This window comes from Pseudochaenichthys georgianus, chromosome 14, assembly GCF_902827115.2.
Source record: "Pseudochaenichthys georgianus chromosome 14, fPseGeo1.2, whole genome shotgun sequence".
Classification (NCBI taxonomy): Eukaryota; Metazoa; Chordata; class Actinopteri; order Perciformes; family Channichthyidae; genus Pseudochaenichthys; species Pseudochaenichthys georgianus.
The window spans coordinates 40,774,547-40,798,598 of record NC_047516.1 but is presented as its reverse complement, the minus strand read 5'-3'; the positions used below and the strand labels follow the sequence as shown (position 1 = coordinate 40,798,598).

Here is a 24,052-nt window from a genome sequence, read left to right as displayed (position 1 = left end):
GACCAGCGCCCCCTATCGCCGCGGAGGAACCGATGCAGCTCGATAGAGCCAGACTCACTCCGGAGGAGCGTCAGCGCTGTCTACGGGAACGGCGATGCTTCTACTGCGGCCAGCAGGGTCATGTTTCGGCAGCCTGTTCAGTAAAAGATCGGGCTCATCAGCGGGAAGGAGGACGCTGGTGAGCCGAGTGACTTCCGTCGACTCTCCAGTCAGAAAATTAATACAGGTACAAATCAAACTTGGTGATAATACTATGACTCAGGATGCATTAGTCGATTCTGGGGCTGATGAGAGTTTGTTAGACTGGGAGTTGGCTAAAAGTTTAAACTTAAAGGTCGTTCTTTAAGATCAACCCTTAGAGGCTAGTGCCTTGGACGGACGCCTTTTATGTACTATTACTCATCGCACGGAGCCCATGGTATTAGTCATAGATCAGGAACATAGTGAGCAAATAAGTTTTCATTTATTTAACTCTGCTCAACATCCTATCATTTTGGGGTACCCCTGGCTTGTTAAACACAACCCTCACATTGACTGGCAGACAGGAAAGGTTAAAGGGTGGGGAGTTGAGTGCTCTCGTTCATGTTTAAGTAAAACAGGGTTGAGTAAATTGCATGGATCTAGTAACTCTAAGCAGGGGTCAGGCAATAACACTGACACTTTTTCTAAGCCTTCTGACTTTCCTGATTTGGCTAAAATTCCGGCGTGTTATTTAGATATCAAGGAGGTGTTTAATAAAACACGAGCTACTTCTTTGCCACCCCATAGACCGTACGATTGCCCCATAGACCTTCTGTCAGGCTCTACTATTCCCAAGGGACGGTTGTACTCACTTTCTGGGCCAGAAAGGGAGGCCATGAAGGAATATATCGATTCTTCACTCAAAGCTGGTTTGATTCGGACATCTTCATCCCCAGCAGCGGCAGGTTTCTTTTTCGTGGGGAAAAAGGACGGGACATTGAGGCCCTGTATTGACTACAGTCCGCTAAATCAGATCATAGTTAAGAACAGATATCCCCTTCCACTCATCTCTACGGCATTCGAACTGTTACAGGGAGCTAAGATATTCACCAAGCTTGACTTAAGGAATGCTTATCACCTTGTGCGCATCCGGGAGGGCGATGAGTGGAAAACAGGTTTCAATACACCTACGGGACATTACGAATATTTGGTGATGCCTTTTGGACTTTGTAATGCACCTGCTGTTTTCCAAGCCCTCATTAATGATGTGTTAAGAGATTTTCTGAATGTTTTCTGTTTTGGGTATCTCGATGATATTCTCATCTTTTCTCCAGATGAGAAAACTCATGTTAACCATGTTCACCTTGTTCTTCAGAGACTCCTGGCTAACCATTTGTTTGTGAAGGCCGAAAAATGTGAGTTTCATGTCAACTCAGTGTCATTTTTGGGCTTTGTGATTTCCCCTAACAAAGTGGAAATGGACCCAGCTAAGGTCAGTGATGTGGCTAATTGGCCAACACCAGACAATAGAAAGAAAGTTCAGCAATTTTTGGGGTTTGCTAACTTTTACAGACGTTTCATACGCAATTTCAGTGCTATTGCCTCTCCTCTCCATGCCCTTACCTCTCCCCATGTTCAGTTTGTGTGGAATCCACAGGCAGAGAAATCTTTCCTGGAACTGAAGAGGAGGTTCACCACAGCTCCCATCCTGACGGTACCTGATCGCCACCGACAGTTTGTGGTGGAAGTGGACGCCTCCAACGACGGCGTTGGAGCTATACTGTCCCAGATATCAGCAGAGGACAACAAACTTCATCCATGTGCATATCTCTCCCGTAAGCTATCTTCTGCCGAGAGGAATTACGATGTGGGAAATCGGGAACTGTTGGCGGTGAAGATTGCTTTGGAGGAGTGGCGGCACTGGTTGGAGGGAGCGGAGCAGGATTTCCTGGTCTGGACGGATCACAAAAACCTGCAATACATCAGGAAGGTCAAACGCTTGAACTCTAGGCAGGCCAGATGGGCTTTGTTCTTTAATAGATTTAGGTTCACTCTGTCATATAGACCTGGTTCACAGAATGGAAAGCCTGATGCACTCTCCAGAATGTATGATCCTGAGCCATCCCCCAAGAGTCCAGACCCCATTCTGCGGCCAGACCGAGTGATAGGGAGTGTGACCTGGCCCATTGAAGCCAAGGTCAAACAGGCTAACAGCGGGAATCCTGTTCCTAAAGGGTGTCCTCAGAATCGCCTGTTTGTTCCAGGGACACTTCGTTCTAAGGTGATTCATTGGGCCCATACATCTGTTCTTTCATGCCATCCTGGAACCAAGAGGACCCTCTTTATGGTGAAACACAGATTCTGGTGGCCTGCTATGGGGAAAGATGTGGCAGAATATGTGGCAGCATGTCCTGTGTGTGCTAGGAACAAGACGTCTCGTCAAGCTGTGGCAGGTCTTCTCCGACCTCTGCCCATTCCCAACAGACCATGGTCGCACATTGCGTTGGACTTTGTGACAGGATTTCCACCTTCGGCAGGTTACACCACAGTACTCACAGTCATTGATCGTTTTTCCAAGATGGTACACCTCATCCCCATGTCCAAATTGCCTACGGCCAGAGAAACAGCACAGGCCATGTTGTCCCATGTTTTCCGTATCCATGGTTTCCCAAACGATGTCGTTTCAGACCGAGGCCCACAATTCGTTTCACGTTTCTGGAGGGAGTTTTGTCGCCTGATCCAAGCCACTGTGAGCCTGACGTCCGGATACCATCCCCAGTCAAACGGCCAAGCGGAGAGGATGAACCAAGAAATGGAGACCTGTTTGAGATGCCTGGTGTCCCAGAAACCTACCACCTGGAGCAAACATCTGATTTGGGTTGAGTATGCACACAACACCTTACCCACATCAGCCACCGGAATCTCTCCTTTCCAATGTGTCCATGGATACCAGCCTCCATTGTTCCCGGAGCTCGAGCAGGAAGTTATCGTACCATCAGCACATGCTCTGGTTCGCCGCTGTCGCCGGGTATGGAAGGGAGTTCGCCAGATGCTGCAGAGAAGTGCGACCGGCATGAAGAGGTTGGCTGACCGAAAGCGACGTCCATCTCCTAGATACAAGGTCGGTCAACGAGTGTGGTTGTCCACCAAAGATCTTCCTCTGCACGTCCCCTCCAGGAAACTGGCTCCTCGGTTCGTTGGTCCATATCCCATTTCAAAAATTATTAATCCTGTTGCTGTTCGCCTATGTCTCCCAAAGTCCCTCAAGGTCCACCCCACGTTCCATGTCAGCAAGCTGAAACCAGTTTTAGAGAGCAGACTGGTTCCCCCCTCCACACCACCTCCACCTCCCCGGGTCATCGACGGAGGTATCGTCTATACAGTCAAAAAGATTCTGTCAGAAAGAAAGCGGGGTAGAGGGAGACAGTTCCTGGTCGACTGGGTAGGGTATGGAATAGAGGAAAGATGCTGGATCCCGGGCAGCTTCATTGTCGACAAGTCCCTTATCACAGATTTTGACAGATTACGGTCTCACTATTCAGGGACGTCTGGAGCCGTCCGTAAAAGGGGGGGTACTGTCAGGGTTTAGTGCTAGTATGCTGTATGCTGTTGTGTTTTAGTGTCTTGTCTATCGGTCTGTTGATAATTACTATACTCTCTCTCTCTCCAGGTGTCGGCACTTCCTGTCCGTGTGGCACCTGCTAGACTGATTGTTGTTCCCGCCCCTGATTGTGTCCACCTGTGTCCCATTACCTAATATGTATATTTAGTCCTTCTCTCCCTTTGTCTGGTGTTGGTTCGTTTTGTGTTATCGTTAGATCCATGCCTGTTTACCAGAGAACGATATTACAGTACCTAGTAGAACCTAGTGATTCCATGGAGAGTCCTAGTAGAACCTAGAAGTCATTGATAGCTTTGGTTTCTGTCCAATAAAGACTATTACTAAGCAACAGAATCGAGCATCTGAGTTCTTACGAGCCCATCGTATCAATGGTGAAGACTCCGGCTCATGATGAAGACATGATGAAGACTCAGGCTCACGATGAAGACTCAGGCTCATGATGAAGACATGGTGAAGACTCCGGCTCATGAGGAAGACTCCGGCTCATGATGAAGACATGATGAAGACTCAGGCTCATGAGGAAGACTCAGGCTCATGATGAAGACATGATGAAGACTCAGGCTCATGATGAAGACTCAGGCTCATGGTGAAGACATGATGAAGACTCAGGCTCATGATGAAGACATGATGAAGACTCAGGATCATGATGAATACATGGTGAAGACTCAGGCTCATGATGAAGACATGGTGAAGACTCCGGCTCATGAGGAAGACTCCGGCTCATGATGAAGACATGATGAAGACTCAGGCTCATGAGGAAGACTCAGGCTCATGATGAAGACATGATGAAGACTCAGGCTCATGAGGAAGACATGATGAAGACTCAGGCTCACGAGGAAGACTCAGGCTCATGATGAAGACTCAGGCTCATGATTAAGACTCAGGCTCATGATGAAGACTCAGGCTCATGATGAAGACTCAGGCTCATGATGAAGACTCAGGCTCATTAGGAAGACTCAGGCTCTTGATGAAGACTCAGGCTCATGATGAAGACATGATGAAGATTCAGGCTCATGATGAAGACTCAGGCTCATGAGGAAGACTCAGGCTCATGATGAAGATTCAGGCTCATGATGAAGACTCAGGCTCATGATGAAGACTCAGGCGCATGATGAAGACTCAGGCTCATGATGAAGACTCAGGCTCATGATGAAGACATGATGAAGACTCAGGCTCACGATGAAGACTCAGGCTCATGATGAAGACTCATGCTCATGATGAAGACATGATGAAGACTCAGGTTCATGATGAAGACTCAGGCTCATGATGAAGACATGATGAAGATTCAGGCTCATGAGGAAGACTCAGGCTCATGATGAAGACTCAGGCTCATGATGAAGACTCAGGCTCATGATGAAGACATGATGAAGATTCAGGCTCATGATGAAGACTCAGGCTCATGAGGAAGACTCAGGCTCATGATGAAGACATGATGAAGACATGATGAAGACTCAGGCTCATGAGGAAGACTCAGGCTCATGATGAAGACTCAGGCTCATGATGAAGACTCAGGCTCATGATGAAGACTCAGGCGCATGATGAAGACTCAGGCTCATGATGAATACTCAGGCTCACGATGAAGACTCAGGCTCACGATGAAGACTCAGGCTCACGATGAAGACTCATGCTCATGATGAAGACATGATGAAGACTCAGGCTCATGATGAAGACTCAGGCTCACGATGAAGACTCAGGCTCACGATGAAGACTCAGGCTCACGATGAAGACTCATGCTCATGATGAAGACATGATGAAGACTCAGGCTCATGATGAAGACTCAGGCTCATGATGAAGACATGATGAAGATTCAGGCTCATGATGAAGACTCAGGCTCATGAGGAAGACTCAGGCTCATGATGAAGATTCAGGCTCATGATGAAGACTCAGGCTCATGATGAAGACTCAGGCGCATGATGAAGACTCAGGCTCATGATGAAGACTCAGGCTCATGATGAAGACATGATGAAGACTCAGGCTCACGATGAAGACTCAGGCTCATGATGAAGACTCATGCTCATGATGAAGACATGATGAAGACTCAGGTTCATGATGAAGACTCAGGCTCATGATGAAGACATGATGAAGATTCAGGCTCATGAGGAAGACTCAGGCTCATGATGAAGACTCAGGCTCATGATGAAGACTCAGGCTCATGATGAAGACATGATGAAGATTCAGGCTCATGATGAATACTCAGGCTCATGAGGAAGACTCAGGCTCATGATGAAGACATGATGAAGACATGATGAAGACTCAGGCTCATGAGGAAGACTCAGGCTCATGATGAAGACTCAGGCTCATGATGAAGACTCAGGCTCATGATGAAGACTCAGGCGCATGATGAAGACTCAGGCTCATGATGAATACTCAGGCTCACGATGAAGACTCAGGCTCACGATGAAGACTCAGGCTCACGATGAAGACTCATGCTCATGATGAAGACATGATGAAGACTCAGGCTCATGATGAAGACTCAGGCTCACGATGAAGACTCAGGCTCACGATGAAGACTCAGGCTCACGATGAAGACTCATGCTCATGATGAAGACATGATGAAGACTCAGGCTCATGATGAAGACTCAGGCTCATGATGAAGACATGATGAAGACTCAGGCTCATGATGAAGACTCGGGCTCATGATGAAGACTCGGGCTCATGATGAAGACTCAGGCTCATGATGAAGACTCAGGCTCATGAGGAAGACTCAGGCTCTTGATGAAGACTCAGGCTCTTGATGAAGACTCAGGCTCATGAGGAAGACTCAGGCTCATGAGGAAGACTCAGGCTCTTGATGAAGACTCAGGCTCATGATGAAGACATGATGAAGACATGATGAAGACATGAGGAAGACTCAGGCTCATGATGAAGACATGATGAAGACTCAGGCTCATGAGGAAGACTCAGGCTCATGAGGAAGACATGATGAAGACTCAGGCTCATGAGGAAGACTCAGGCTCTTGATGAAGACTCAGGCTCATGATGAAGACATGATGAAGACTCAGGCTCATGATGAAGACTCAGGCTCATGATGAAGACTCAGGCTCATGATGAAGACTCAGGCTCACGATGAAGACTCCGGCTCACGATGAAGACTCAGGCTCACGATGAAGACTCAGGCTCACGGTGAAGACTCAGGCTCACGATGAAGACTCAGGCTCACGATGAAGACTCAGGCTCACGATGAAGACTCCGGCTCACGATGAAGACTCAGGCTCACGATGAAGACTCAGGCTCACGATGAAGACTCAGGCTCACGATGAAGCACTTTCAGCCCAAACAGTCCCCAGTTTGATGGACATGTTGTCGTCAGGTTTGTCCTGGTGGAGTTATGTTTCCGCAGAGCACGGTCAACTACCCTCCAGGTTGTCCTGCTAAGTCGTTGCTAACACCGTTAGCGTGTTCCTTTGCTTAGCCAGTGATCTCATGTTGCAGAAGATGAGAGACACCCTTTCCAGATTTGAGTGCTCAAATGTAATAACAACCGAGGAAACAAATACAATTTCCCTTGTGTTATTAATAAAAACATGTTTTCTTTCTTAAAAATTTATATTTTGTAATAGCATTTGTACGGAGTTGTGGTAAGCTCGTCAAAGTATGTGAGAGGTGCTTTCAGTAGAACGACATCATATAAATGATTAGTAAACATCGTTTTGAATGTGGTGGAAGGTAATACTTATAATAAAAAAGATGATATGAAATAATCTCAAATTGAATTGGTTCATGTAACATTGTAAACAAAGTGGTTGGAAAAATAAGGCTTGTCTGGATTGGAAAAGTACTTTTATAGTTTTTTAAACATTAATTAGTTTTAAGCAAAGATGTGTTATGATTTAATATGTTTTGACACATTTCATGTCTGGGCTTTTATAATGAATTGAGTTGCAGTGACAGCTTTTCACACCTCATGTATAGTTTGTACCATAGGATCCTCCTGATCTTCTTGGAGTGTCCTCTATTGTTATTTGCATGATGGGGTTTAGTCTCCAGCTGAATTTGTGTTTGCCGTGCAGAGTCCAGTGAAATTAGATGACGCTGTTCATTCAGTCTTAATTAGAACATGTTGTGCAGCTTACTATTTCTCAAGTAACATGTTGCTAAACATGGTGTTCTTTTATAGCAGGGGCTGCTGCTTACCCCCAGAGTACCATCATGGATGTTCATGTTTGAACACAGTCAATGGTCGGCAGGTTGGTGGATGTGTGTTTGAATGGCTTTGTGTGCATTGAGACACTCTGTAATCCCACCAAACAACTGCAAGTGGAGCTTAGAAAAGGAGAGAAAGGGCTTCTTTAACTAGCAGTGAAAGCTGTGGCTCCTCTGTACGTGTTCCTGTTACTCAGACCGTGCCCTTTGTCTGGGGCTAGGGCTTGGTCCAGCTCAGGAATTTGCATTGCAAGGGCCACTTGAATGCGAAGCGCCCCGGATTCTCACTGCCTGCCATGCAAAACCAGTGGGGGCCAAGTGAAAGTGGAGCATGCTCACAGTCAACACAGGTGTACTCCAGGCAAAACAACAAGCCTGCTACCTCCCTCCCCCCTCCACAGCGCTCCTCACCTTCACCACTCGTCTGGTACGATGGTATGGAAATGAGTACTGTGATTCTGTACCTGCAGGATTTCAATTGATACCGTTTGAATGTAAGGACTGGAGATACGTGGAGGTTGGTCCATACATCTATAGCAGTGCTGATGAGAGCATCAGAGGCTGAATCTAGATCAGAGAAACAGATCATCAGAAGTAAAGGAGAAATAGGACTAAGATAAGGGAGAAGAAAGAGAATCCAAAGGATGCCGAGGTCTTTCCTTGTAAAAAAGAAACGCGGGCCATTTGGAGCTTGGCAATGGAAAGAGCCGGAACAGCTTGAGTGGAAACAAGAGAATACAGTAGGTAAGAATTCAAAGTACCGTAAAATATAGTTTGTGCTCTAAGCAGTGACATGTACTGTGTATGTATATATATATATATATATATATATATATACGTTTTTCTGAAGTTAGTCTTTTGACCTTGTTGATGTACTTGTATAGCTAAACAAATGTTTGTATCCCTTTTTAAAGTGAGTACAATTGTTATGGAGCCGATATTGTGCAGTCCTGACACCCAACAGCATGCAGCTGTGCATCAGTCAGTAGCCCCCCCCACAGGAGCAGCTGGACTGAGAGAGTCAGTACCTCTAGCAGGACCAGGAGCACCAGGGGCTGACAGCAGGCATGACTTGTCCACACTTATGCTACAAGGCTCCTTCTACCATCCCAGCACGCTGACACTGGTCAGCAGAGCAAAGGTAAGTCTCACTCACATTACACAACAAGCTCTACTGGTCTTTTATATAAGACGGGTGACCCTAATGTTGGCCCTTTAACTGTGTGCTGCCATGGATAACTTAGTTAATGACTGCTGTGAATAGGTACGCTGAGAGCCTGGAACGACACCATCAGGGCTGACGAGAGGACATTGACTGGAGGGGCAAACTTGTAGAGGGAATCCATGGTGGCAGCAGTTTATTTAGTATGATGTGTTATGGTACCATTTACAGATTCTAGTAAGATAAACTACCGAACATAAATCACAGCAAGCAAGCAAAGATGAACTTCTAATGTATCCCCAAGGGGAAATGCAGGTGTTCAGTCGGCTGTAATACACACATGCACAGCACAGGACCAGCAGGACACATTAGGTGTGAATACATATACAAACACATGCATTCAGCTGATGTATGGACAGTTGTCGGAGCTGCCGGTTTGTTCGGCGCCAGGGAGCAGTTAGTTGGAGGGTTTTGTGTTAAAAAAGACCTCTGTATTATTTAATTCTGATTGGGAGTGTGAAGTCCAGCTAGGTTACATGATATGACGTCCGTGCTACCTAGGAGGATGGGAAAGGTAGAACTGATTGACAGGATAGTGGTGAGATTGAGCAGAACATCAAGAGGGGCCATCCTTATCCGTATCTGTTACTCCTTTTCCACCAAAGCTGTTCCAGAACCGGTTTTTGGTGTTTCCACTGCAGCGGTCCGGCTTTCGGTTTCTGAAAAGTGGTTCACATTTGGAACCAACAATCTGCTGGGCTGAAACCAAGAACCGCTTACATAAGAGGGTCCCGACAGAGTCAAATGCGAAATTACCTGAGCAATAACAGTTCTTACTACTTCCAAATCATTATAGAATCAGTAGAGTTGAGACCACGCACATATATTTATGCCAGGCATTAGCCAGGCATATGTATGACAACATGTCAATGTTTCCGCCATACTTTTAATGGACACCCAATTCAATTCAACCTGGCTTCATAAGAGCAACTCCAGATCAGCTCCGCCGCAGTCTGCCATTCTTGTCATTTAGGATGTTGTTGCTGAGAAATGTAGCAACGTGCGGTGCCGTGATGATGTGGCTCATACAGGGTTTTGATTGGTGAAAACTTGGGACCCACAAGAACGGAACTTATTTCAGTGGAAAAGGGTATATGTTTCTCTTGTTGTTTCTGAATAGACTCAGGAGAACTTTGTTGAGAGGAACTATTGAGCCTGTCCTGTTCCCTGATCCTTTGGTGTGGGAAGTGGAAGAGAGCTCCCCCTACAGGCAACAGCTCTGAAACTGACATGCCAGGAAGCTCATGTTAAGCTCTCTCTCATACATTTTCTACCAAGCTGGATACAAACGTTTTTTTTGACAACCCTGATTGCCAGCCTGCTTGCCTGCAGACTGCTCCTGCACCAGCAAGACATGGCTGCATAGAAATGCTCCAGATGTATTTTGATTTCTGAAGATTCACCAAAACACTAGTTATTGAAAAGATGCACACCTGATTACCTTGTCGACTGGTCTGATTTCTTACATTCATGTGCACATTCAAATATACAGTGATAGTGGTTACCTATCAAGCTAGTTGGGCCAGCCACTAAAGGTGAGACCAAGCTGTACGATGTGGGCATGAGGCCGGGACGCGGTGTGGATATCTCCTCTTTACTTGGTTGTATTCAGGATAGTATTCAAGGTCACTATAAGCTCCAATGGATCATGGGAAAGGTGTACATTGTGTGAAATAAAGAAACTCTTTAGTGGCCTTTATAGTTTGAGTTAGATCAGCCATGTTAAATACTTGACAACTGAATGGGGCAGTTCTGTGTTTAGCCGTCAAGTATCTGCTTTGGTGATCGTGGGATTTGAAGGGCAGCTTAAAGGTCAGTGTAAGAGAATAGAGTTGGAGTGCTCAGAAGAATCGGGATGGGTAGCAGAGAGGCTCAGAATGAGCTTCCACCTTCAGCCCACTTGGATCCTAGTTAAGGTCACCTCGATGTGCTGCCCTCCTGTTACTTAAACGTCTGAGTGCAGTAACTGAAAACAATGGCAGAAAAACATTGGACATACTGTGAATTGATAACTGTTTACATTATAAATAGTTTTTCTCTGTCCACCAGCCCCGTCCCCGTGCTTCCCCTGGCTCAGGAGATTTTATGTGTTCAGTGTGCCACAAGATATTCCCCCTGCAGCGCATGTTGACCCGTCACCTGAAGTGCCACAGCCTGGTGAAGAGACATCCATGTCGATTCTGCGGGAAAGGATTCAATGATACTTTCGACCTCAAGAGACATATGCGAACACACACAGGTCGGTCAGTCTTACACACACACACACACACACGCACACACACACACGCACACACACACACACACACACACACACACACACACACACACACACACACACACACACACACACACACACACACACACACACACACACACACACACACACACACACACACACAGACAGACAGACAGACAGACAGACAGACAGACAGACAGACAGACAGACAGACAGACAGACAGACAGACAGACAGACAGACACGCACACACACACCTTTTTGTGTCACTTTTTCACATTATTTATCAGAAACACAAATAAACGTTGAAAAACTACAAACTAAGACTAAATATTTAGGCTTTAAGTATAATGAAATTACCTTTATTTATCTGTTTAATTTTTATGCTGCTTAAAAAAATGACGTGGTTCTGGTATGAGGAAGTCTGGTTATTACCATATATTAACTATAATTATTATTAGTACAATTATAAGTATTCATCAAATCATAAAAAGGGGTTTATAATAGCTGACAATACATTTAATAGTTGCATCAGCTTAAAAAAGAACAGGAAGATCAGAAGGACTATTCATCAACATCCAAAGTAATTCAAAATTATTATATTTTACTATTAGTATTTTTAAGCATGACTTAATCTTCATTAAGTCAAATCTAGCAGCACCACCTTTGGATTAAAGGAAAACAAAAGCCCAATACTTGTGTAATCAAATAATAATGACAGAAATGATTGTATAGATGAGGTTGTACAGTATTTAAAGGTCCCATGTCATGCTTTTCTGGTTCTGACCCGTCCCCTTGTTGTTATGTAGCTTGTTCTGCATGTGCACGGTCTGCAGAGTCAAACCCTCAGAGTGCACCCTGTAGCGAGTAAACCTCTGACACAGAGAAGACCTGTGTGCTGCCCCAGAGCGCCTCCTTGGACATTCTCTTTTTCCATTGTTTGCTTCTTGGTATAGTGACGTATTTGGGTATGGTGACCCAACGTAACATCCCAATCTGCCTGCTTGACTCCTCTCTCCTCCATGACTTGACTCGGAACACAGCATGTTGAAGGACGTCCCAATCGCTTAAGGGTCTATCTCAAGTCTCTTATTTGTAATTTCCTTGCTCCTCGGTCGTTGCTCTCACCGGAAGTTGATTTTTGTGTGCCAACTTAAAGAGCCTGTGACACCATCCCAACAACTGTTGTGCAATGAAATATTGGGCTACTAGTAATCTCGAACCGTCAGTTTAAAAAAGAAAAAGCGATACCGTTCCGTTAAATATCAATAATTTCGAACATCGCGGGGAAATTCCTTCACTCATTTTGAAGTTTTGGGGGAAGCCGGAAGTGACGTCAATGCGGGAACGCTTCGAGAGCCAAACACGGACAAAGTGTGTTTTTATGAGTAGAAATTGTGAATTACTGAGTTTAGGCACGTTAATAACGCTGTAATGAAGCTGACTACAGTATATTCATATTTGTCAGTGCTTTCATGTCAATTCGGCGACATAAACATAAATGATCGTGGTGCAGATGATGATTACATTAGGATTAAAAATCGGGAGTGAGAGCTGCTGAATTTCCTCCCGTCGGATGTGATATAAAAACAAATCGATTATTTTTGTGGTTGTAAACTCAAGTGGATGAAACTACATTTATGAGTGCTTTCATGTCAATTCGGCGAACATATGATACATTAAATGATCGTTTGTTTGAGCCGGTCTGCATTTCCTGATGAGAAAACAAACCGATGCTTTTTGTAGTTGTAGTACACCAACAACATGGATTAAACGTGTGTTTTTTTTACCACAATGTTGGGGAAATTAATGGATAAAATGCACGGATTATTATTATTATTATTCCCACTCCGATCGGGACACTAGGTCCACCGTTTCCCCGCAGCGAGGCTCCCCCCGTTGACAGTTTACGTGGGCTGGGTGCAGTGGCGGACTGGACGAATCCCGATGGGCCGGTACCGAAGTGGGCCGGTCGGATAAGTCACCAGCACATCCCTCATAGGCGGCGCGTGAGGCTCAGGTTTGTGAAGGCTAAATAACTTCTTTTACCTGACGCTGCCCGCCTCCGGTGTCTATAGAAAATAGATGAACTCAGTGTGCGGAGTTTAAATCTCTCAAGTCATATTACAGGATAAAGGAAATACAGTTTAAACTGCCGTATGCAGAGAAGACGCCGACGTGTCGCACTTATCATTCATATTACATCATCAATCAGTCGATCATCGATCATATAATATCATAATATATCATATATTTCCTTATCTGAGTCAGCTTCTCCAGCCTCATCTGGCCGTGCAACACTCACAGTGTCACAGACTGTATGCAGAAGTATTATTTAACACATTATGTTGACGAAACACTCGAGACAAATGTAATTAAAGTCAGATCCACGAGTGTCTTAGACGTGAACGCGCTCTCAGCTGGAGAGAGAAACCCTGGCTTGATTTACCGAGTTGATAACCAGCGTCGTCGGACCGCTTAGCGAGATCTCGTTTGTTAGTTTGTTGTTGTTAGTTTGTTTGTTACTCAAACATATCCAGGGTCTGTTGAACTGGCTTCGTAGTACAGAGCACAGGTGTCTAGCAGCGCTAATGTCAAAGACACAGACATTATACATTATATTTGTATTTTACCAGGATGCAGTGACACAAATATTTACATATTTACATTTACTATATACAGCACCTGCCGCCCCTGACATCCCCACTCCCCCCGTTGACAATTTACTAGCGGTACCGAAGTGGGCCGGTCGAGAGTCCCGGGATGATTTGTAGTCCCATTCCACCACTGGCTACATGACCGTATGATCGCCCATATTGACGCACCTCATTCCTAAACTTAGAAGATACAACATAAACCGATCCTTCAGCCTCATATGAGCTCTCAGACACGTTCAACATTAACCTGTCATCGCTGTCTGAGCTTGCTGCTGTGTGCGCCGTCGTGCGTTTACATCTGACTGTATATATATAAAGGTTTACATGCAGATGCTGGGATCCTGGACGGTGCAGCTGGAGCGCTGTGCCCGCAATGACGTCACCCATCATTTGGCGGGACTTGAAGAATCCGCGAGAAGATCCAGAAAATTGTCAACATTGAAGGCAGATTAATGGTTATCAAAGTACAAATATCCAAAATCAGTTCAGTAACGGTTTTCAAGGGGACAATATGTACTCAAATTGATGGGTTTGGATGATGGGGGAAAACCGTGTCACAGGCTCTTTAAGGAGCGTCCCATGGCGCTTATTTGTGCCGGAGGATCGAGGAGCAAGGAGCGATAACAGAGGAACCACCGGACCATCCTTCAGTGAAATCCTCAGCCACTTGCCCCGCCCCCTTACTGTGTATTGATAACTGATTGGACAATGCAGCGCGTCCACTGATCTGATGCTTCACAGCAGAGTGAAGCTTCCTCTCCCTTCTCGTGGTTTCCTTGCATCTTAGCCCCTCCCACCAGGGATGCATAGAGACGGTAAATACCGAAAGTGAGGGACGCAGGGATGGGAGTTAAGAGAGGTGGGACGCAGCTCACAACAAGGGAGAGGAAGCAAGGAAATGTGTCTTAAGAGCAATGGGACGTACTTTCCTCGGAGCGTCGCGTTAAGCGACGTCCGTTTGTGATGACGCCGGCACAGCTGATCGTCTGACAGCATGCCTGCTCTGTCCCCGTTTTATTCTCACACTCATACACTTTTAAACTGAGTGGTGTGTCAGAAAACAACACCCTCTCTTTTCCTCCGTGCCAAAATCTCTAAAAACGGAGCTGATCCAGATTTGCTTCCGATATGACGCAATATCCGAAATGTGGACCCACGGCACTATCAGAAAGTTGCTATAAGAAACAATTCCCGATGTGTTTTGGATGTAATATGGTCTTTGTTTACATTAGCTAGCATCGCTAACGCTCAGAGCTAAGCTGTACTGGAGAGAGTATGTGTAAAAAAGCAGGAAATAAAAAAAGGAACTCTCCTTGTAGTAAACCCTCAAGAGAAAAAGCATTTGAGCTCCATACTGTTTCAGAAATAATCCATGATGTGGTTTGGAACATGATATGATATGGCTTTAATCACAGCAGCATTTAGCCTAATCTCCGGTAGAACTCTGAGCAGGCATTAGCTCCCCCTCCTCTTTTCTTTAACTAAGGACCCCAAACCTGCAGTTCTCTAACGGGCCTGAAATAGAGGGATATGAGGGATGTCTAAAATGCATGATCCGTTTGGTATTTTGAGCAAAACACATCATAGACATGTTTTTTTATATATCTGAGACCCATAATATGCCTACAAGTAGCATAATAGGCACGGGTGCACATAACTCTTTTATTGAGTTACTCAGATGAGTACCAGGAGACAGCGTTTGGTACTCACCCCACACAAAGCGTGGTGTTAATAAGTGCAGTCTTCCTCACTGTCCTCCTCAGTGTCTCCTTCACTGTCCTCTAGGTCCTCTTCTTGCATGGTAGATTAAGAAGACGCTGCAGATGCACCTCCCTGTCTCTGTTTAAGCCTCCCATTTGCTTTCTCCAAAACGGTGAAGTCCTTGCATTTCCTGAGGCCAAGTTGAAGGATCAAATAATAAGAAATGATCACATGACTTGATGTCATATCTGATTTCAGATCTGGGAAGTAACTAAGTACACTTCTTCAAGTACTGTACGTAAGTAACATTTTGAGATTCTTGTACTTCACTTGAGTATTTCTATGTTATGCTACTTTGTTCTTCTTCTCCTCTACAGTTCAGAGGTACATGGTGTACTTTTACTCTACTACATGTATTTAATACCTTTAGTTACTTCACAGATCTGGATGAATGATGTGAAATCTAACCAAGTGTTGAATCAGACTTTAGTTCCACCTGGAGTAAATCCTCCAGCTACCCTGCAGTCTACAAAGCCATTCAGACTAGCTGCACCTTCACCAGCTTTGAGAACACTTTCATGATCAATCATTATAAAACATATCATATATATTATTCTGAAATGGACCAATCTGCACAACGACTACTTTTACTGTCGCTACTTTCACTATATTTTGATGATAATACTTTTCTACTTTTACTTGAGTAACATTATGAATTCCTACACAAGAGCTGAGTACTTCTTCCACCTCTGTCTGATTTCAAACTCTTCCATTAACACCATGAGTAGGTTTGCACCTGTGTGTGTGGCAGCTGGACCACAGCGCATGAACTTTGCGATCAGCTGAATTTGCGCAGTTCTCCAGTGTGTGCGCGGGGCACAGTTGACATAGTTTTAGTACAATTCTGTTGTTCATACATACCAACGTAAACAACAACCCCGTCTGTGCACACGGTGAATAACTCTGTCATCCGGTGATCTAGCCTCTGCCTCCTGTAAAAGCTTCACAGGTCCGTCGGTTATGGCCTGCGCGGCTCGGCTCAGTTCAATCAGTCCAATAAAGTCCGGAGATTTTTAGCAGGGAGCAAAACGCCATAGTTTTGTTTTTTTGGACATGTCTAGTAGTTTACTCCATTGAGTGTTGACACGAAACACGTGTAGACGAAATATGTGTTTTGTTTTGAGGACCTATCAGGTACGCAAAGGCGCGCAGTGACAAAAGTGACGTTACGCATTTCATAATTTTGCCATGCATGCGTACCTGCATACCAGTTATGTGCACCCCTGATAATATGAGACCTTTAAGATGGCGCACAAAAAACAACTTCCGGTAAGAGCGGGGATCGAGGAGCGAGGAAATGACAAATAAAATACTTGAGATCGACCCCGAGTAGTGTTGCACGGTGTACCGATACTTGAAAGGTACCGCGATACCCTGCCGTTAAAAACGTTACGATTCCTCCGTTTCATTAGTATCGGTACTTTAAAGGGATAGTGGGAATTGAACCCCAAATAGTTTCGTTTTAACTTATATACAAGCATAATTACGTACCAAAACAATCACACCTGATTAAAAAAATATAATAATTGCCTTCCGCATGTTAGAAGCACTTTATTGCAGCTTCCCCAAACTTTTTTAGAAACGAAATGATCGATTCAGCCAAACCGGAAGTGAGGAAAACTCAGGAAGACGAAACGATAACAAACAATGGCGTCTATGCAGAATGAATGTGGAAGGGCAAATATACCAGACAAAGAAGAAGGATTGTACGAGGTATCCAGTGATGATAGCGAGTCAGAAACATCCTCTCGGCTTTCTTACGAAAATGTAGTTTTAGGAACTGAATCCGGTTCAGTAAGCGACGATGGTGAGAATATTGAGCCAGACGATAATAATAATAATTCCTTACATTTATTATAGCGCTTCTTCAATGACTCAAAGCGCTTTACATATACACACATTACACATATATCATACATGGTACATGGCAATGGTCAGAAACTGTGGACAATACCCACAGGAGCAAGTTCAGGTGAAGTGTCTTTACAGACGCAGCAGCGGTGGATTTCACCCCTTGATCTGATGATCATTGCACAGCACACTGTGCCACACCGTCCATCTTCACGCCTCGAGGTCATCGAGGTGCTTTTACAAGTATACATTGGTATTATACATGTACTGTGGACAATACCCACAGGAGCAAATCCGGGTGAAGTGTCTTGCCCAAGGACACAACGGCCTGACGCAGTGGCAGGAGCGGGTTTCGAACTGGAGTTCCCCAGCACTCCCCCTTGATCTAATGATCGGATGTACAGACCACTGCGCCACCCGTCCCAATGATGGACCATTACGTCCTTATTTGTTCGAGCCCGAGCCCGAGCCCGAGGTGATGGAGTTAGTTCACGGCATGGGCAATGGTGAGGATGACCAGGACCAGGCGCCAGATGATGCACCCCTACGCACACATAATCTTGACTGGTAGGTCCCTAAGCATAGCTCACGCTAGGCGCTATATTATATATTGCAAAAGTTGGCATGCATGTACTGTAGGCCTATGGCTATGCCCGAGGATGACTGCATGTAGGGTACATTTCATAACATACCAGGGTCAGGTTCACATAAATTATCTTGTCACATTTATTATTGTATATGTAACAGCCTTATGGGCATTAATTACATGAATACATTTAAATGAATTGTATACTAGCATGATATACAGCTAGAGCCAATCGGTCTTTTGACGTAGTAGGGTCCTAATCCTAGGCTAGCCAGGCTGCCTGTCAAGTGTAGGCTGTACTCACAGTACTGTTAGTCTATCATGTCTATATGATGACTGTAGTGTACACATTCGACACTGTGTACCGGATTATCGGATGACGAGGCCTCCGGTCGCCTAATCGACAGGCAATAAATGGCGTTGTACACAATGGTACAGGCTAATGATGCATTAAATCAGCCAGAAAACATAATAAAATACTCACTTCTTATGTATTCCACTTTCAATTTGAGCTAGAGACAGAGGAATCTCGAAACAATCGTCAGTAAAATGACGGGAGCACACGACTGCCAAAGTACTTGTCAGCTTCGGCTCCGTGAAGTTTGCCCGTGTTATCTGAACAAATTTCACCCACTGACGACGAATGGCTGGGTTTCTTGGAAACGCATGCGTCGAAACTCCATTCTCTGCATTTGCTGTCGCACTACAGCCATACAAAACACATCTATTCACCATAATAAAGGTCGGCTATTCACATGAAAATTCTATTGAATGTCCGCCATTGTTTGTGCCCGTCTTCCTTTGTTTTCGTCATCACCCGAAGATTCCCGACGATTCCAGAAGTATTTCGTTTCATTGAGAGGGCGTGGTCGGGAGCAGTAAAATTGAAAATAAAATGAAACTAGGCGCATGAAATAAAAAAAAATTGTTTATTATGCTTATTTTTAATAAAAATACATAAGTTAAACCCAAAATTCGCGGATTTCCACTATCCCTTTAAGAATGACGGGGAAAAGTACTCCGGTGAGAAAGCGCTGTTTTAATAAGAGCTGTGTGTGTTCAGCGCTCTGCTTCCACTCCCTGCCTGCAGTCCCTCCCCTCTCTCGTGCACGCGCTAGCTGCCAGAGCATGTGAGAAAACGAGAAGCATGGCTGCAAGTGGGAGTGCAAGTGCCGCTGCGCCTCGGCTTGTTGACAAAAAAGACGCCAGAAGCGAAATGTTGATGTATTTGAGCGATATCTCTGACAGTGAGGGCAAGCCTACGGACACCACGAGGCCTGTCTGTGAGAAATTTATTAATTGTATTTAATACGAATTCTCATCTATTTTATTTATTGTTCTCATTGTTTAAAAGTTTGTGTTATGGTTCTGGTGTGAAATAAAGCACAATAATTACATTTAAGACTGTTTCCCTTTTTTTTAGAAATGTATCGAAAAAGAATCTGAATCGCAACCAACATGTTGGTATCGTGACAACACTAACCCCGAGTCAGCGACAGACAGGGAGTGAAGACGTAGACCAAGTTAGCAGCACACAGGGAGAGCATAATAACTTCACCCGGCACTCTTTAAGAAAAGAGAAGTGGACAGTGAAAACAGAGCTTTAACCCAGAATGGACATTCTCACCCATGCTCATCCTGCCCACTGGGAGCACAGAACCAGTGTGTCTCATATGCTCAGAGACCGTAGCGCTCATTAAAATGGCCAATATACCCACTCAAGTCTGAACTGAGGTCACAGGAAATATGCAGATTTTAGTTCCTGGCAGGACAAGCTAGACGCCAGTTCTCTCACTGAACAAAATAAAGTGGGGGGTGGGATATATGATATATGATTTTTGCTGACATCCAAACTTTTTGTATGAGGGACAGACAGTGAGCAATGTCAAATGTTTTTACATTGAGATTCTCAGGTCTTCGACTTCAAGCTGCTTCAACTTGATCTCTTTCTCGGCTTCTAAACCTGCAAATCTGCAGTTTGTGTTCATAGTCTGCTCTACACGCCATGTCCTTCTCCTGGACCTCCAGCTGAAGACGGCAAGACAAACCTTCAGTCTGCCATCACTACTTGAACCTAAACTACCCGGACAAAAAGGCTCAAACCTAGGGAGCGTTGCATGATAAACCTCGTCAACTCGAGGTGTAGCTAATATAGCCTGATCCTTCTGTTCTAAAAAGGAAGCACCAACAACAGGTTCATCATCATCATCATCATCATCATCATCATCATCATCATCATCATCATCATCATCATCATCATCATCATCATCAACATCAACATACACATCAGTCCTAGGCTGAGTTGACAAGACTGGGATTACAAGTTATTACATATCACTCACAGATTGAAAAAGACATTCAGAGATGCACAACCTTGACACTAGACCTAAGCTCAAGAATTGAAGTAATTAAAATGAACATATTCCCTAGACTGCTATATTTCTTCAAATCACTTCCAATTAAGATTCTCATAGAAAAGTTTCACATTTGGGATAAGATGATCTCTAGATGTATATGCAATGGTAAGAAACCGCAAATTAAATTGTGTGCATTACAATTGGCCAAGGAAAAGGGTGTATGGCACGACCAAATCAACGAGGTTCAGTAATTAAGTGGTGCGATAAGGACTGTAGTGCAAAGTGGAAAGAAATTGAGATGAAGGTTTCCGGGATCCCAATCCAGTCTCTAGTTGGTAATGTTGAAACATTTAAGGCACGACAGGACTCAATGGATCCAAGAAGTCTCCATCCTCTGAATATTTGGTTTGACTTAATTAAACAGGACAAACTAGAAAGGGAAGTAAACATATTGAGCTGGTTTGCTTATGCCAATAGGTTTAAACCAAACCTAGGTGATCACAACTTTAAAAAGTGGGAGACAAAAGGGATCACAGCGATGTGGAAGTATGTTGAGTTTTGTGGATTTTAAAGAGAAATACGGATTGGAAAATAATGACTTTTTTAGATATCTACAATTGAGAGACTATTTTATAAAGGAAATACAAACAGAAACCAGTGGTGCATTTTTCTCCAGGGGGGCTCTACCAAAATGTAAGCAAACTTATACACAAACTCAAAACATATGTCATATAAATTAGCCTGATTTCTCTGATGAAGTCCATAAGAATCCACTTTCTTCCTTGCTAGATCCGACTTCCTCTTGGTTCTCTCTCTCTTTCTGTTCAATGACATGCTGTACTCCTTTTAACAGCACACAGGTGCCAATCATTTCCTTGATTGGTTTCCTCCAGCTTCTCTCAGGGGTGGCTTGATTAGCCACTCCCCTTTTTCTCAGGGAATCTGGAGGAGTGTGTTTACTTCCCCCTGTCCTGCTACAATGCAGGGGGGTATACTACGAAGCAGGATTTTCGCTTAGCCGGCTAAATTCAGGGAAAACTCCGGCTTTCCGGCCCTACGAAGCTGGTTCTCTTTTTAGCAAGCTAGATCTCCATGGTAACTTATGCTTAGCGGCTAACCTGGTCGGCACCAGGTTAGGTTGCAGGCTAAGAGCTCAACTCAGTGAAAGCACCGCCTGCTGACCAATCAGAGCTCAGTGTGCGGAGTTTAAAGCGATCAAGTCATATTACAGGAGAAAGGAAATACAGAAAAGCTGCTGTTGCAGGAAAGACGGCCGGCAAAAATCACCGACTGTGTGAACGTGAACATTAATAGAATATCACCTCCCATCTTCAGAGCAATCTGACTATTATAACATTAGCGTTAAGAACGCTTAATTAAATAGCTGCCACAACATAAGTAATGCAGACGTCGATGTGTCCCATTATCATTCATATCACATCATATCACATCATAATGTTTGTATCATATATCTCCTGATCTGAGTCAGCTGAGCCGTATCTGGCCGTGCAACACTCACAGTGTCACATACTGTATGCAGAAGTATTATTTTAAGCAACACATTAAGTTGACGAAACACTCGAGACAAATGTAATTGAAGTCAGATCGTGTTTTAGACGGGCAGTGATATCATAAACCTGTTAATGGACGCATTCAAACACGTGTTCTGTTCCCAGCTGTATTCACCTTGCAGGTGCAGCTCTGAGGCTTTGATCCTGATCAAGTGTTTAAGTCATGGATGTTTAAAGTTTAACTTCTTCATATTTGACTAGTATTAAAGTTCACTTTTCATTCAGGAAGTATGACGCTGCGCTGTCAGTACGCTTCTCCATGTTTGTGATTGGTCGAATGCTCCAAATACCACCCCTTTCATGTGAACGCGCACCTAACTAGATAGGACACGGCTGGCTTGAGCGATCCACTTGATAACCCGTGTCGTAGTACCGTTTAGCGAGAGCGCGTATGTTTTGGATTAGGCCAACCGGCTAACTCAAACATATCCAGGTTAGGTTGAACCAGCTTCGTAGTAGAGGCCCCAGGTCTAGCTCAAAGGCACACAGCACTTGATACAGTCTATTATTTTAGAAAGGACGTGCCTGTTTTTGTCAACCTCCTTATTATGCTTACTGATCCCTATCCTGTAGCCTTCATTGGACAGCAGTGTTGACTAAATATGGCTAGTTGCATAGCATCTTCCATGTGGACACTTCAGTCCATGAATGCAAAGGCTGCATAAGTTAGGCTGCAGTCTAACTCAGATCATAACAGTGGAGGGAATTCTGCTCTTTTAGACTATGTGCCCACAACATCCTTTGCATTCATTACAGTTGCATTTGATTGTTCACTATTTAGACCTCTCTTTCAACTACTAAAATACAATTAACTATTATTATTTTTGATGATCCTCTCTTTCCAAAACATTTTGTACTGTAGCTCCTAATAAATACGAATATACGAGAATAGGTCAACTAAAATAAACACAGGTTCATGTTTTGTGTGTTTGGGCTAGGTAATGGGGTCTGCACCTCACACTGTACCCCCCCTGGTTGACACTGTTAGCGTTTTCATTGCTGATATTTGCATGCAAGATTTGTCACATAACAGACACTGATGCCAATCTGAAGCTATACATTCCTATACACAAATATGCACTAATGCAGAAATAACCCTCTCTGTCTCCCCTGCTGTAGGTATCCGTCCCTACAAGTGTGAACTATGTGAGAAAGCCTTCACACAGCGTTGCTCTCTGGAGTCCCATATGAGGAAGATTCACGCCGTTCAACAACAGTATGCCTACCGCCAGAGACGCTCAAAGATCTTTGTGTGTGAGGATTGTGGGTACACCTCAAGCCGCCCTGAGGAGTACTTCCATCATGTGAGACAATGCCATCCCGGCAGTCCCGCCCTCCGTAGGTACTACCGCCGCCAGGCCCATGAGAACAGCAGTTTTGCTTCTGCAGAACGTAAACTCAACCCCTATCTGTTGTACTCAACCCCTGCATACTATGTATAGGGTTGATTCTATATCTGCATGTCATTGTATTGTACAAGTTCAATAAGTCCTTGATTATTGAAATACCATTTTTTTAGTTTTAACTTTTTTTCTGGTCATATTCAACTTGAGTTTCACTCAAGCTGCCTTTACATGATCAGCACTAAAACCGCTTTGCCCCTGGCTTTGCTGTTGTTTTTCTCTATTGTAAGAGGAATCAACACAGTCTCACTGATCGTCCAATAGCAACGCTTGGTCAGGGTATAACTGAATTTCCCCATGGGGAATAATAAAGCTCCATCCGTTATCTTATCTTATCTTTGGCGTGCAGTTGTGACGCGCCGAGTCTCCTTCAGCTTCATAAACGGACGCGAATGTATTCCCATCGGCGGCGGCATCGGCGGCGCGTGAGGCTCAGGTGTGGGAAGGCTAAATAACTTTTTTTACCTGACGCTGCCCGCCTCCGGCGTCTATAGAAAAGAGATCAACTCAGTGACCAATCAGAGCTCAGTGTGCGGAGTTTAAATCTCTCAAGTCATATTACAGGATAAAGGAAATACAGTTTAAACTGCCGTATGCAGAGAAGACGCCGACGTGTCGCACTTATCATTCATATTACATCATCAATCAGATCATCGATCATATAATATCACAATGTATCATAT

At 44.4% G+C, this 24,052-nt stretch overlaps 1 protein-coding gene across 1 annotated transcript; it reads left to right on the top strand.

The window, feature by feature from the left end:
- The first annotated feature begins 8,370 nt into the window (after positions 1 to 8,370).
- Positions 8,371 to 23,408, top strand: LOC117457996 (transcription factor Ovo-like 2). Its single transcript, XM_034098233.1, has 4 exons — positions 8,371 to 8,470; positions 8,641 to 8,867; positions 10,998 to 11,187; positions 23,086 to 23,408. Exons 1-4 carry the CDS (start codon positions 8,371 to 8,373, stop codon positions 23,406 to 23,408), a joined length of 840 nt encoding a protein of 279 aa, XP_033954124.1.
- Positions 23,409 to 24,052: the final 644 nt, after the last annotated feature.

Excerpts from the sequence above, each read along its gene's own strand:
- LOC117457996 (XM_034098233.1), top strand. The coding sequence starts at position 8,371 with ATGCCGAGGTCTTTCCTTGTAAAAAAGAAACGCGGGCCATTTGGAGCT. Across the intron at positions 8,471-8,640 it reads GAAACAAGAGAATACAGTAG|TGAGTACAATTGTTATGGAG; the intron begins GTAAGAATTCAA and ends CCCTTTTTAAAG. Across the intron at positions 8,868-10,997 it reads CACTGGTCAGCAGAGCAAAG|CCCCGTCCCCGTGCTTCCCC; the intron begins GTAAGTCTCACT and ends TCTGTCCACCAG.